Source organism: Lepus europaeus, chromosome 2 (assembly GCF_033115175.1).
Source record: "Lepus europaeus isolate LE1 chromosome 2, mLepTim1.pri, whole genome shotgun sequence".
NCBI classification, from domain to species: domain Eukaryota; kingdom Metazoa; phylum Chordata; class Mammalia; order Lagomorpha; family Leporidae; genus Lepus; species Lepus europaeus.
In genome coordinates, this window is record NC_084828.1 from 3,870,066 (window position 1) to 3,883,485 (window position 13,420).

The 13,420-nt window shown below is 64.7% G+C and overlaps 1 protein-coding gene across 3 annotated transcripts in view; it reads left to right on the forward strand.

The window, feature by feature from the left end:
- The window catches only part of PRDM15 (PR/SET domain 15), a 60,066-nt gene extending 48,935 nt beyond the window's left edge, over window positions 1-11,131 (forward strand). For all 3 annotated transcript variants that reach the window (XM_062204822.1, XM_062204825.1, XM_062204830.1), the window contains 10 exons: window positions 196-330; window positions 490-653; window positions 1,146-1,225; window positions 1,294-1,413; window positions 2,600-2,731; window positions 3,976-4,059; window positions 4,396-4,571; window positions 6,414-6,494; window positions 7,140-7,358; window positions 8,823-11,131. In XM_062204822.1, coding sequence (XP_062060806.1) covers window positions 196-330; window positions 490-653; window positions 1,146-1,225; window positions 1,294-1,413; window positions 2,600-2,731; window positions 3,976-4,059; window positions 4,396-4,571; window positions 6,414-6,494; window positions 7,140-7,358; window positions 8,823-9,314 — 1,683 coding nt within the window. In that variant the 3' untranslated portion in view covers window positions 9,315-11,131. The remainder of the gene's footprint in view (window positions 1-195; window positions 331-489; window positions 654-1,145; window positions 1,226-1,293; window positions 1,414-2,599; window positions 2,732-3,975; window positions 4,060-4,395; window positions 4,572-6,413; window positions 6,495-7,139; window positions 7,359-8,822) is intronic.
- Window positions 11,132-13,420: the final 2,289 nt, after the last annotated feature.

The window sequence follows — 13,420 nt, forward strand, 5'->3', positions numbered from 1 at the left end:
CCCTCGCTCCCTCTCCTGCAGGCGTTCACCCGGCACAGGGGGAGGAGGAGGCTCCGGAGCACAGGAGGGGAGCCCCACGCTGGCTGGTGCCTCTCCTGGGTGGGCTGTGCCTCCTGGGGCCGCGCAGGGCTCCCTGGGGGCCAGGGGCACGGCCCTGTGCGCTCCGTGTTGGAAAGCGGACGCCGTGTTTCCCAGGACATTGCCCTGATGGACGACCACCAGCGGGAGGAGTTCATCGGCAAGATCGGCATCTCCTCGGAGGAGAGCGATGGCAACTCGGACGGCAGCGCGGCCTCCGAGCCCCACAAGTACAGCTGCAAGCGGTGTCAGGTAGCCCCGGGGGCTGGGGCGCGTGGCGGGGCTCCCCGTCCCTGCCTGTGCCCAAGCCGGCCCTGGAGGTGGTCGGGTCTCCTGCGAGGCCGGCCCTCCCTCGTGGGGCGGGGATGCTGGGGCCGCGTGCGGGGTGTCAGCGGTCTGCCGCCTCCGCAGCTCACCTTCGGCCGGGGCAAGGAGTACCTGAGGCACATCATGGAGGTGCACAAGGAGAAAGGCCACGGCTGTAGCATCTGTAACCGGCGCTTCGCGCTGAAGGCCACCTACCACGCCCACATGGTCATCCACCGCGAGAACCTGCCCGACCCCAACGTGCAGAAGTAAGCCCAGGGGGAGGGGGGGCCTGGGCGCTGCCCGCCCCCTGCAGCCCCAGGGCCAGGTGCTGGGTGACGGAAAGGCAGCCTGGACGCAGCCGGCCTGCAGGACGAGCAGAGCCGTGTCCCTGGGGCCTGGCTGCAGCCCTGGGGGCCGCTGGAGGGGGCTGGGGACTGGGGTAGCGGCCTGGGTGGCCATGATGGAGGAGCTCAGAGCAGGCTCTGCGGCTGGGGTCTGAAGCCAGGGTGTGGCGGGCTGCTCCCCACCAAGGCCCCCCTGCCCGTGTCTTCATCGGGCGTCCCTGTGTGCCCGTGCCCCCTCCCTCTGTAAGGACAGGGGCCGCTCCTCCCCCGGTCGGAGGCGCTGTCAGTTTCTGAGGGGCTGGGCAGTGGCACCTTGGCACCTGGGCAGGGTGGAAGCCTTTGCTGCCTCTCCCGTGCGTCCGCGGCCGTCGCGGGGCCGTGGGGGCTGCAGCTGACCCCAGCCCTCGGCTCCAGGTACATCCACCCCTGCGAGATCTGCGGGCGGATCTTCAACAGCATCGGGAACCTGGAGCGCCACAAGCTCATCCACACAGGTGGGCGCCCGGGTGCTGGGAGGGGCGCCTGGGGGTCCTGGGCGCTGAGCGGCCGCCTCTCTGTCCAGGTGTGAAGAGCCACGCCTGTGAGCAGTGCGGGAAGTCCTTCGCCCGGAAGGACATGCTGAAGGAGCACATGCGCGTGCACGACAACATCCGCGAGTACCTGTGCGCCGAGTGCGGGAAAGGTGCGGGGGCGCGCGGGGCGGGGGCGCGCCGGAGGGACAGGCGGAACAGCACGGGCAGGTGGGCTGTGGCCTCCAAGCGGCGCCCCCTCCCTCGGGCCGCGTCCCAGGGACACACACAGCCTGGGTCCCTCACTCAAGGCCCAGGGGTGAGCTAAGGCTCTGGAAACGTCTAGACTAGAACAGGCTGGGAAGCCACGCGGAAGCCCCTGGAGTTCGCCGCCGGCAGCGCCCGCGGTTGTGGGGCCCAGGGACAGCAGCCCTGCAACCCGGTGCCCTTGGCATATGACGGACAGCTGGGGGCCACACGGCGCCCCGGCCCTGACAGGCTGTGTGCAGGGGTGCCCCAGAGCCAGGGCCAGAGTGGGGGGCGACAGATCCCACGCTGATGCGGGGCTTCCACCTGTGAGCACGTGTGGTGGTTTTAGTTGGAAAGATCAGAAGTAACCAAGGTAAAACTGCACTCCAGCAGGGGATGATGGTCCCGCAGGGCCAGGTGACCGCGGGTCCCACCGTGGCGCTCGGGCGCCTCCTGCTGGCCGCTGGCCTTGTGGCCCAGTCTCCTGGGCCTGGTGTCGGGGCTGTGGGCTGAGTTTCTCGGTGACCCGGGGGCTGGGTGCAGTTGGAAGGGAGCCGCCCACTTGCTGAGGGCAGAGCTGTGGTCAGACTTCTCATCCCCACGCAAAGGCCAAGGCCACAGTGTGGACCCTGTCCTGGCCCCCGGCCGGCTCCTTAGCCAGCAGCAGCCTCCTCCTGCCTCTTGGCTGGGCCCAGCTGTGGCCGTGGGGCCGCACTCTGCCCTGGCACACGGGAGCACCTTGGGGAGCCACAGGCCACTGCACGGCTCACCACCCTGGCCTGCCTGGCCCTCTAAGACCCCCACCCTTTAATCCAAAGCCTGCGGCGGGGCCACCCTTCCCTCTGGCCCGAGCCACTGAGGTTTTGGGGTCAACTCCAGAGGCAGCAGGGGGTTAGGGTCGCTGTGAAAGCCACGCAGCGTCCTCTTGGAGGAGACCTCGGCTGCCTGGGCCGCCTCCATCCAGTGGGTCGCGATGGTCAGGCCCGGAAGCTCACCGACAGGCGTCACCCAGATGGCAGCGGGGCTCTCCAGGGGTGCCGGGGCAGCAGCTCCCCGGGCCCGTGCGGTGCGGCACCTGCCCGGCCGACCGGCGCCTGCCTCCGTCCCCAGGCATGAAGACCAAGCACGCGCTGCGGCACCACATGAAGCTGCACAAGGGCATCAAGGAGTACGAGTGCAAGGAGTGCCACCGCAAGTTCGCGCAGAAGGTCAACATGCTGAAGCACTACAAGCGGCACACGGGTGAGCCGGGCCACTGTCCACCTGCCCATGCTGTCCACACTGTCCACACTGTCCGCCCGTCCACACTGTCCATGCTGTCCACACTGTCCACACTGTCCGCCCGTCCACACTGTCCACATTGTCAACATGCTGAAGCACTACAAGCGGCACACGGGTGAGCCGGGCCCCGGGCCACTGTCCACACTGTCCACGCTGTCCATGCTGTCCACACTGTCCACGCTGTCCACGCTGTCCATGCTGTCCACACTGTCCACGCTGTCCATACTGTCCATACTGTCCACGCTGTCCATGCTGTCCACGCTGTCCACGCTGTCCATACTGTCCACGCTGTCCATGCTGTCCACGCTGTCCACGCTGTCCATACTGTCCACGCTGTCCACGCTGTCCACGCTGTCCACGCTGTCCACGCTGTCCATACTGTCCACGCTGTCCACGCTGTCCACGCTGTCCACGCTGTCTACGCTGTCCACGCTGTCTACACTGTCCATACTGTCCACGCTGTCCATACTGTCCATGCTGTCCACACTGCCCATGCTGTCCACGCTGTCCACACTGTCCACGCTGTCCATACTGTCCACGTGGTCCGCGCTGTCCGTGCTGAGCACGCTGTCTACACTGTCCACGCTGTCTACACTGTCCATACTGTCCACGCTGTCCATACTGTCCATGCTGTCCACGCTGTCCATGCTGTCAACGCTGTCCATACTGTCCACACTGTCCACACTGTCCACGCTGTCCACATTGTCCACACTGTCCACACTGTCCACGCTGTCCATGCTGTCCACACTGTCCATGCTGTCTACACTGTCCACACTGTCCATACTGTCCACGCTGTCCATACTGTCCACGTGGTCCACGCTGTCCGTGCTGAGCACGCTGTCTACACTGTCCACGTGGGCTCCCGAGAGTTGGGGCGAGTGCGCGTGTCTCCGTGGCTGTCTAGCCTGCGTGGCACCGCGCGCACTTGCTGTGTGACTCGGCCGTGCCCCAACATCTGCCACTGTGTCTCCCGCGTGCTCCCAGGGGCACGGAGGCGTAGATCCCTCATCCAGAACCTTCTGCCGTCTTCCCCGGGGGCTCCCCTGCCGCGCTCAGATGGCGGCATTGTGGAGGCGTGGCCGTGGGTGGGGCGGGCCTGGGTGGTGACTGGCAGCCGACTTCCCCAGGGCCTCCAGAGCTGCTCACGCGTGGCAGCAGTGGGACGTAGGTAGCACGCGTGTGAGACGGAGCGTGCTCTCCTGCAGGGATTAAAGACTTCATGTGCGAGCTGTGTGGGAAGACCTTCAGCGAGAGGAACACCATGGAGACCCACAAGCTCATCCACACCGGTAGGTGAGGCGCCGCCGCGGCCCGGGCAGGCGGCGGTGGGAGGGCTTTTCCAGGACAGCCCGGGCTGCCCCGGGCTGATGGTGGCCCCTGCCCTCTGGAGATGGCGTGGGCTCTCAAGTGTCCGTCCTTGGATTTGTGAACACCGCCCCGGTGGCGCAGTGAGGGGCGGGGCCCTTGAGGGGTGGCGGCCGCTCGCTCGTGTCGGTGCCGCCCTGGGCCCTGAGCTCGGACGCAGCGGGCAGCTGTCACGGGACGCCTCGGCCCGCACCGTGCAGGGCGCCTGGGGCTGACCTGGGCCTCTCCTCCCCTCCCCGCGTGCCCGCACCCGTGAGAAGTGGGCAAGCAGTGGACGTGCTCCGTGTGCGACAAGAAGTACGTCACGGAGTACATGCTGCAGAAGCACGTGCAGCTCACACACGACAGGGTGGAGGCGCAGAGCTGCCAGCTGTGCGGGACCAAGGTGTCCACGCGGGCCTCCATGAGCCGGCACATGCGGCGCAAGCACCCCGAGGTAGGTCTGCGGCCCTCCCTGCCCCCGCACCCCGGCCTCTGGCTGAGCCCCGTCCTGCGGGCTGGAGGTGATGGTGGTGGTGGTGGTGGTAATGGTGATGGTAGTGATGGTGGTGGTGGTGGTGGTGGTGGTGGTGGTGATGGTGATGGTGATGGTGGTGGTGATGGTGGTGGTGGTGGTGGTGGTGGTGGTGGTGATGGTGGTGGTGATGGTGGTGGTGGTGGTAATGGTGATGGTAGTGATGGTGGTGGTGGTGATGATGGTGATGATGGTGGTGGTGGTGGTTGTGGTAGAAGTGTGAGGGTCTTGTATCTGCTTCCACCGTTTGGACGCCCTCTGCCCTGGCTCGCCGGTCTGGCTCAAGGCCCCGTGTCTCAGTGGCTGTGGCTGGCGCAGGAGGCACTGAGTGGGGAAAGGGGTGAAGGAGCCCCAGGCTCCCGCCCCCGGGTTCCGAGTCACACCCACCCAAAGTCATGGCACGGTGGGCGCGCGGCCATGCCCTGGCCCCGTCCTGCCCACTGAAGTAGCTGGTGCACAAAGTGAGGGGCCTCCCTGTGTGCTTTAGGGAGCTTCGAGGGCCAAGGGGAGCCGGTGGAGCCTGGCGCTCCCCAAGGCCCCTCCTAGGAGGGGACCAGGGTCAGGAAGCTGGCGTCACAGCAGCACCAGCACACCCTAAAGCCAGCAAAAGGACCCGTGGGTGCAATGGCTGGATTCTACCGCGCGTGCGCCTAGAACCTCCATGGTCAGAAAACTGGCGGGGCACGCATGCCCACGTCCCGCGTCTGGGTGCCGGGGTTCCAGCCCCTCCCCGGCCTTTGACTGGCGATGACGACAGCAATGGTGGTGGTCGTGTGCCGGGACAGCCCCTGGAGGGAGTGCCCGGGTCCTAGCTTGGGCCCCCTCGCCACGGACGGTGCCTCGGGGGAGACCCAGCACGTGGGAGCGCTCTCCATCCGTCTGTCCCTGTCTGTCCCCATCTGTCTGTCCCTGTCTGTCCCCATCTGTCTGTCCCTGATTGTCCCCGTCTGTCTGTCCCTGTCTGTTTCCATCTGTCTGTCTCTGTCTGTCTCTTGTCTCCGTCTGTCTGTCTCGCTGCCTCTCACGTACATAATGTTAAATAAGTAACAACCAGCAGAGGACAAGCCATAAAGTAAGCGTAAGCTGTTAGCAGACACAAGCCGATGACGTCAAAAGTAATAGCCGTCCAGGGCATCTTGGGTCCTTGGCCTCCGCCCGGCTCCGTGGTGCAGGCCTCAGCCGCGCTTGGCATCCTTGGAGCCCTGTGCGTGGTTCTGTCCACTTCCACACGCCCAGGCTGTGCCTTGCTGTCCTTTCCAATGTGGGCCCCGAGAAGCCGCCCCATAGCTCCCAGCCGTCAGCTCCCATGTGGTGTTGCCGAGACGGAAGGAGGCTGGCCGAGCTGTGGGCGGCACCATCCCGACACGCTGCAGGGGCCCCTCCCTGCTGCGTGACAAAGTGCTCGTGTGTGCCCACAGCTGGAGAGGGGGGTCCCGCTGGGCGACTCTGGGGCAGGCTCCCTGCTGTGCACCCGTGGGAGGTGCCCCATCGGGTCCTTCCGGGGTGGGCCACAGCGGAGGGAGACACCTGCACCCATAGGTGAGGGGCACGAGTTGGTACCAAGACAGGTCAGGATGACAGCATCACACATGCAGGGACTCCAGACCACGCTCAGGAAGCCAGACTCCCGAGCCAGTCCCCAACAGGACAGTCCACGGGGCCCCTGGAGGGGGACGAGGTCCATGGATGGGGGCGCACTCGCGTCTGGAGGGTGGCCCTCCGGCAGGCGCACCCTGCTCACTGCCTGCCCCCCACCCCCCCCAGGTCCTGGCAGTGCGGATCGATGATCTGGACCACCTCCCCGAGACCACCACCATAGACGCCTCCTCCATCGGCATCGTGCAGGTGAGCAGAGCCGGGCACGAGATGTGGGAGAGGGAGCCCTGCGGGTGGGTTCTTGGGCACCCCCAGGGGCCACACCCACACTGCCCAGTGGGATATTTTCATTTATTTATTTATTCAGCTTTTTTTTGCTTTTATAAAAAGATCTACTTATTATTTTAAAGGGAGAGTTACGGAGGGAGGGAGGGAGGAAGAGAGAGAGAGAGAGAGAGAGAGAGAGGTCTTCCATCTGCTGGTTCACTCCCCAGATGGCTGTAATGGCCACGGCTGGGCCAGACTGAAGCCAGGAGCCAGGAGCTTCTTCCAGGTCTCCCATGTGGGTGCAGGGGCCCAAGGACTTTGGCCATCTTCCACTGCCCTCTCAGGCACATTAACAGAGAGCTGGACTGGAAGTGGAGCAGCCGGGACTTGAACCAGTGTGCATATGGGGTGCCGGCACCACAGGTAGCAGCTTCACCCACTGCACCACAGCGCCGGACCCCAGAGAATCCATTTAAAGATGTTTTCATTTTAGCACAAAACGCCCTTGTTAAAAGTGTGACTTGCATATAATTAACAAAATGAAAGCAGCGAGCTCACGGCCGGGCCGTGGCTGTGGCCGTGGCCACCCCCGGGCGTCTGGGCGGCCTGACGGAGATTCCCCCGCAGCCCGAGCTGACGCTGGAGCCGGAGGACGTGGCCGACGGGAAGCACGGCAAGGCCGCCAAGCGTGGCCACAAGAGGAAGCAGAAGCCAGAGGAGGAGGCGGCGGCGCCGGGCCCGGAGGACGCGGCGTTCGGCGAGTACTCGGAGAAGGAGGCCGCGTTCTCGGGCGGCGTGGGCAGTGTGGGCGACGAGACCAGCTCCGCCGTGCAGAGCATCCAGCAGGTGCGTGGACCGCCTCGTTCCCGCGTGGCCTGCCTGGCCGCTGGTTACGTGATGTGTTGATTTATTTGAAAGGCACAGTGAGAAAGAGGGGAGACCGTCCGCCACGAGTTCCCTCCTGGAACACCCGTAGCAGCCTGGGCTCCGTCTCGCTCCCCACATGGGGGCAGGGGCCCAGGCACTTGGGGACCAGGTGATGCCCTCGGCACGTTCGCAGGAAGCCACATAAGGAGTGGAGCAGCCGGGACTTGAACCTGCGCCCCAGGGTGCTGGCCTTGCAGGTGGCAGCTTAGCCTGCACCATGTGTTCGCTCTGGGCATTTATTTTCTGATACCCCTGTCTTCTTAATTTTTGAAAATGTATTTGAAAGGGAGAAAGAAAGAGAGAGGGAGTGATCTTCCATCCAGGGTTCCCTCCCCAATGCCTGCAGCGGCTGGGACCCAGCCAGGCCGAGGCCGAGAGCTGAACACTGCATTGAGCTCTCCCGTGGGTGACGAGAGCCCGACACCTGCTGCCTCCCACGAGGCCGGCATCAGGAGAGCCAGCAGGGAGCCCGGGCATTCCCACATGGAATGTCAGCGTCTCCAGGGCGTCCTGACTGCTGTGCTGGATACGCACACACACGTGCACACACATGTGTACACATGGCACATGCGTGCACATAAATGTGCACATACAAACGTGCATGCATGTGCACAACACACCTGACATGGCATGTGTGTGTGTGTGGACACGTGCACACACATGTACATGCACTACACGTCTGCTCACAGTGCACACAGACATGTGTACCCAAACCTGTGCACACACACACATGTATATGCACCAGGTCGCTTTTACGAGGAGCCGCTTCCCCCCCCACGGCACCAGCCCCTCTGTGCACACATCACACGCTCGTGGTGGGTTTCTTGTGTGTGAGCGCGGCACGCACGGACGAGTCCCGTGTGGCAGGTCACCTCCGGCAGTGGCTGCCCACCGTGTTCCTTTACCGCTGGCAGGGAGAGCCGGACCCTGCCGACCCTGGGCCCCTCCAGAGGGGTGGAGGGAGGCGTGGGACGGCGTGGCCTCCTGGGCTTCCTGTGTGAGTCCTCTGTCTGGCTCGCGTGTTTGCGGGGCCGCGTGCTGAGTCGGCCTGCTCACCTCCCGCGCTGGTCTTTGTGGCTGGTGGCCCGCCGGCCACAGGCGCATCTGTTGGGTCTGTGCCCCTCCTGCACAGGGGTGCTGCGGCTCCAGGGCTGTGCTGTTCCAGGCTCGGCCGCCCGCCTCCCCGTGCTGCCTGTCTGCCTCGTGGCCTCTGCTCCGTCTCGTGCCTCTCCTGCACTCGTTTTCCTGGGACCGGCTTTGCTTGGCTTCCTCCTCCGCCTGGAGTCTCCTCCCCAGGCCGGGCGTGGGCACACCGTGGCCCCTGATAGCACGTGCCAGGCGGCGAGGCCGTTTCCTGACCCCTCTCTGTGTGTGACTGTCCAGGTGGTGGTGACCCTCGGCGACCCCAGTGTGACGGCGCCGTCCAGCTCCGTGGGCCTCACCAACATCACCGTGACACCCATCACCACCGCGGCCGGGACTCAGTTCACCAACCTGCAGCCGGTGGCCGTGGGGCACCTCACCACCCCCGAGCGCCAGCTGCAGCTGGACAACTCCATCCTCACCGTGACCTTTGACACGGTCAGCGGCTCGGCCATGCTGCACAACCGGCAGAGCGACGTCCAGCTCCACCCGCAGCCGGAAGCTGCGAACCCGCAGTCCGTGGCTCACTTCATCAACCTGACCACGCTGGTCAACTCCATCACACCCCTGGGGAGCCAGCTGGGCGACCAGCACCCGCTCACGTGGCGGGCAGTGCCCCAGGCCGACGTCCTGCAGAACCCGCCGCCGCCGCCGCCCCCGCCGGCCCCCCAGCCGCAGGCGGCCCCAGCGCAGGTGCAGCCCGAGCAGCCGCCACAGATGTTCAGCTACTGAGGGGTTAGAGCTGCAGAGAGCGCCCTCTGCTGGGCGGCACATGCGGGGACCTTGTGAGGAAGCCGGGCTCGGCCGGCAGGTGCAGAGTCGCCCCGGGCAGCCATGCTGGTACGGGCGCTCAGGCCCTGTGCCCCGGTGGGCGGGCGGGTGTCAGACCTGAGCCGCTTCCACGCTATGCCTTACCAAGCTGCTGCGGCCCGGGCCGAGCGCACCCCCTGCCCTGACGCAGCTGCCGGGTGGGTGGACCAGGGGCTGTGGGAAAAGCCGGGTCCCAGAGGCCAGGCACTCGTGGCCACCTGAGTTCCATGGAACCCAGTGCCCGTGCGGCCACGGCACGCCCTCTGCCCCGTCTGGCCTCCATCAGCAGCGAGCGAGCAAAGTCAGAGTTTGTTCTCTTCTTGGAAATACCGGTCCAGTCCAGTTTGTTACAAAGCACGGACGGTGACATGAGCGAGCCGTGACATGACAGCATGTGACCCCCAGCTGGGTGAGGGGTCACGTGACGCCGCCGGCTCAGGCATGAAATATCCATGAATCCGTCTTCGTATAGCTTTTTTTTTTAAGGAAAGGCTTGATTTCCGATACACAAGACCCGGCAGCGTGATGAAGTCGATCAGTCCACGGCCAGGGCCTCGCGGCCGCCGGTGCCAGCAGCAAGCCAGCTGGGCGTGCGGTGGCTGAGCGTCAGCTACGACGTCCGGAAGTGAGGGATTCCACTTGCTTTCTGCGGAACCGCACAGGCTGACGGGTCTCCCGGGCCAGGTTCCCGAAGCTGTGGGTGCAGTGCCGTGTGGGTGTCTCTGACAGGGACCGTGGTCTTTGCCCGGGGCCGAGTCCAGAGTGGCGGCAGTGCCAGGGCTGTGCAGTTTCACAGGAAGCCAGGGCTAAGAGACGCTCGATTTGGTGCGCACCATAAACGTGGTGAATTCCCACAGAGAAGCCTCCGGGGCCCCCAGTAGGCGAGGGAGCTGGCCAGCAAGTGCCCGGCAGGTGTGGGGACACGTCCAGGGGTCACGGGGGGCCAGCTACAGCCTCCCATGCCTGGCCGCGGGCAGCCCGGAGGCCCGGGGACAAGTTTGACTTTGCCTCTCCTGGGTTTTTTTTTGAAAGCCGTGCTGTAGTCTGGTCCAGATGCTGCTTCCTGGGAGGCCGCGCCGCGGCGGCCAGGGGAAGCCAGGGCCAGAACCCATTTTGTGCAATGCGTGAGCCAAGGAGAGCTCCCCGCCCACCCAGCGCGAGGCGGGGCCCCCCTCCCACGCTCCACGCACCCCCAAGGCCACCTCACAGTTAACATGGGAGATCCTTTGATGTTTTAATTTATGATAATTATTTTTATGTTATTTATGTAAATAATTAACTGCTTTTACATAATACTCTCATCACATGAACTTGAGCTGGGGTGATGTATCTTCTGGAATGCGGACCCGTTCTCAGCTCACAAGTGGTCCAGACACCATGGCGTCGGCACGAGATCCAGGCACCTGAGATGGTTGTGGTTTTTTGTCTTTTTTAACCAAAACCGATTTCTTTATGCACTTGTAGCACGTGAAGGACAGACGACCTGGCGGACGGTGCAGACGGGCCTGGGCCTGTGGCCGAGCGTCCACTGCGCCGATCCCTCGCTCCTCTTCCCTGCGAATCAAAGGCCTTTGAAGTCGCGGTTTTATTTTTTTAAACAAGGTGGGGGCAAGGCTGCAGCCCGCGTCGGTGTGCGCGGAGACCCCGGTGTGCGCAGAGACCCCGGCGGAGCTGGGGCAGCCCTGGGGTCCCCACTGTTCAAACATCAGCCTTGTGAGAACTCCAATAAAAGCCAGACTTGTGAGTTTCGGGGGTGCCGTGCCCTCAGGTTCTCTACGGCGGTTGCTGTCCACCTGCGTGTGAAAACCCGGATAGCAGGAGAAAGCGGTGACTGGGCTGAAGAAGTGGCCGCGTGGCGTGGGATCGCTCGCTGGTGGGAAGCGTGGCTTTGCTGTAGCCGCCGTAAGGGAGGGGAGCAGATGGCGCCACTGTGGCTGCCGGGTCCTGGGAGTCCCCCTCGGTGACCTGGAGTTAACCAGAAGCCTGTATGCTCACCGGTGAGCTGTGGAGCCGTAGGTCGTGTGCCACGTGACGTGGCGTGCATCTTGCAGGCAGAACGTGGGGCCCTGGGAACAGCACTGTGTGTCATGTTCTCGGGAAAGCCTGTGCCAGACGCCACCACCCTGGAGCCAGCGTGCACCTGCTCCCGAGGACCTGGGCGTGGAGGGCAGGCTGGGAGGGCCTTGTGCGGCTGTGTGGTTCACGGTGTCCGGAACCTGGTTGGCATGGCCACTCGGCCGGGGGTGGTACCCAGGGCGTCCCGGGACTTTGGAAGGTGTTGAGGCTGCTTCCCGCAGTCCCCTGTGTGACCTGTGCTTCCTGCCCACTGCCTGGTAGGGAAAGGCGGCACGTGGATGTGTTTTGGGAATGGTTGTGATTGCCATGGTCACCATCACCTACCTCTTAATCAAAATTTACAGGGGCCAGTGCTGCGGCGTAGCGGGTAAAGCCGCCACCTGCGGTGCTGGTATCCCATATGGGCGCTGGTTCGAGTCCTGTATGCTCCACTTCCAATCCAGCTCTCTGCTGTGGCCTGGGAAAGCAGTAGAAGATGGCCCAAGTGCTTGGGCCCCTGCACCTGCATGGGAGACCCGGAAGAAGCTCCTGGCTCCTGGCTTCAGATCAGCACAGCTCCGGCCATTGTGGCCAGTTGGGGAGTGAACCAGCAGATGGGAGACCTCTCTCTCTCTCTCTCTCTGCAACTTTGCCTTTCAAATAAATAAGTACAAGTCTTTTAAAAGAAGACTGATTTATTCAAAGACAGGAAGACAGAGAGGTCTCCCATCCGCTAGTTCACTCCCCAAATGGCTGCATTGCCTGGGGCCGGGCCAGAGCGGAGCCAGGAACCTGGAGCTCCATCGGGATCTCCCGTGGGAGGCAGGGACACGAGCACTAGGGCCACCTTGACCGGCTTCCCAGGCGACCGGATGTGGAGCAGCCGAGACTGGCCCTGGTGCTCACTTGGGGCCCCGCTGGCCCCGCTCAGCCGCCCGTCCACAGCCGGGAAGTCAGAGGCGTTCGCTGGAGCCGCGGAAAGGCCACGTGGGTCAACGGGAGTGAGCATGGAGAGATACCGGGGGCAGAGGGGACTCCTCGTGGCACTTGCTTGGGCACGTGGTCTGGAGTGAGCTGTTACCCCGTCAGGTTTCTTTGAAAGTGTCCAGCAGGGACTGGGCTGAGCCACAGCCAGGAGCCAGGAGCTCCCGTGGGGTCTCCCCTGGGAGTGGCAGGGACCCTGCACCTGGGCCACGCCCACTGCTCTCCCGGGCTGCAGCAGGGAGCTGGCACTCGACGCCAGAGTCACAGCAGTGGCAGAACTGCCATGGGCGGGTGTGGCGGCAGCCATGAACCGAGGGCACTTCCTGGCCGGGCTGGGCTGACAGCCAGCTTCCGGACGGCGCAGGGGCCCGGCGGGGCGGGTCTGCTCCACCAGCACCCCCGCCCTGCCTTCTCCCTGGCGCGCTGTCACAGCCGGGGGCTGGGATGAGGCTGGCGGTCGCAGTCTGGGACTACTGGCTTCTACCAATTCGCACCCAGGGGGCAGAGGCCTTTGGCCGGGGACTGTGACTTCCTGGCCCTGGGGGGTCCCTGGGGTCCCTGAGGGCGGACAGCTGGCACCCCCGTATCCTGCAGATGGGGTGTTCTCGAATCTCGCAGCCTGCCCACCGGTGGTCCCAGATCCTCAGCGGGGAGGGCGCCACGGACACCACCTGTGGCGGGGAATGCCTGCTGCCCGGCACACCTCTGGGGAGCAGGGAGTCTGAGGCCCGAGACCCGGCTCCACCCGCGGCAGCCACTACCTGAGCCTCCCCACGGTGTGTGCCAGGCTGGAGCTCCGTCCGCACCCCAGAGCCGCCCACTTCCCTCCCGAGTTTCACCACAAAACCGGGCAGTGGGGGCGAGGTGGCCGTGCCGTGCGGTCGCACCAGCTTCCAGAGCCCGAGGCTGCTCCTGCCGCTGACCCAGATCCATCCGGTGGAGGGGGTGCCAGCCACAGTCAGAACTCCCTGTCACTCGCCTTCCCTGTT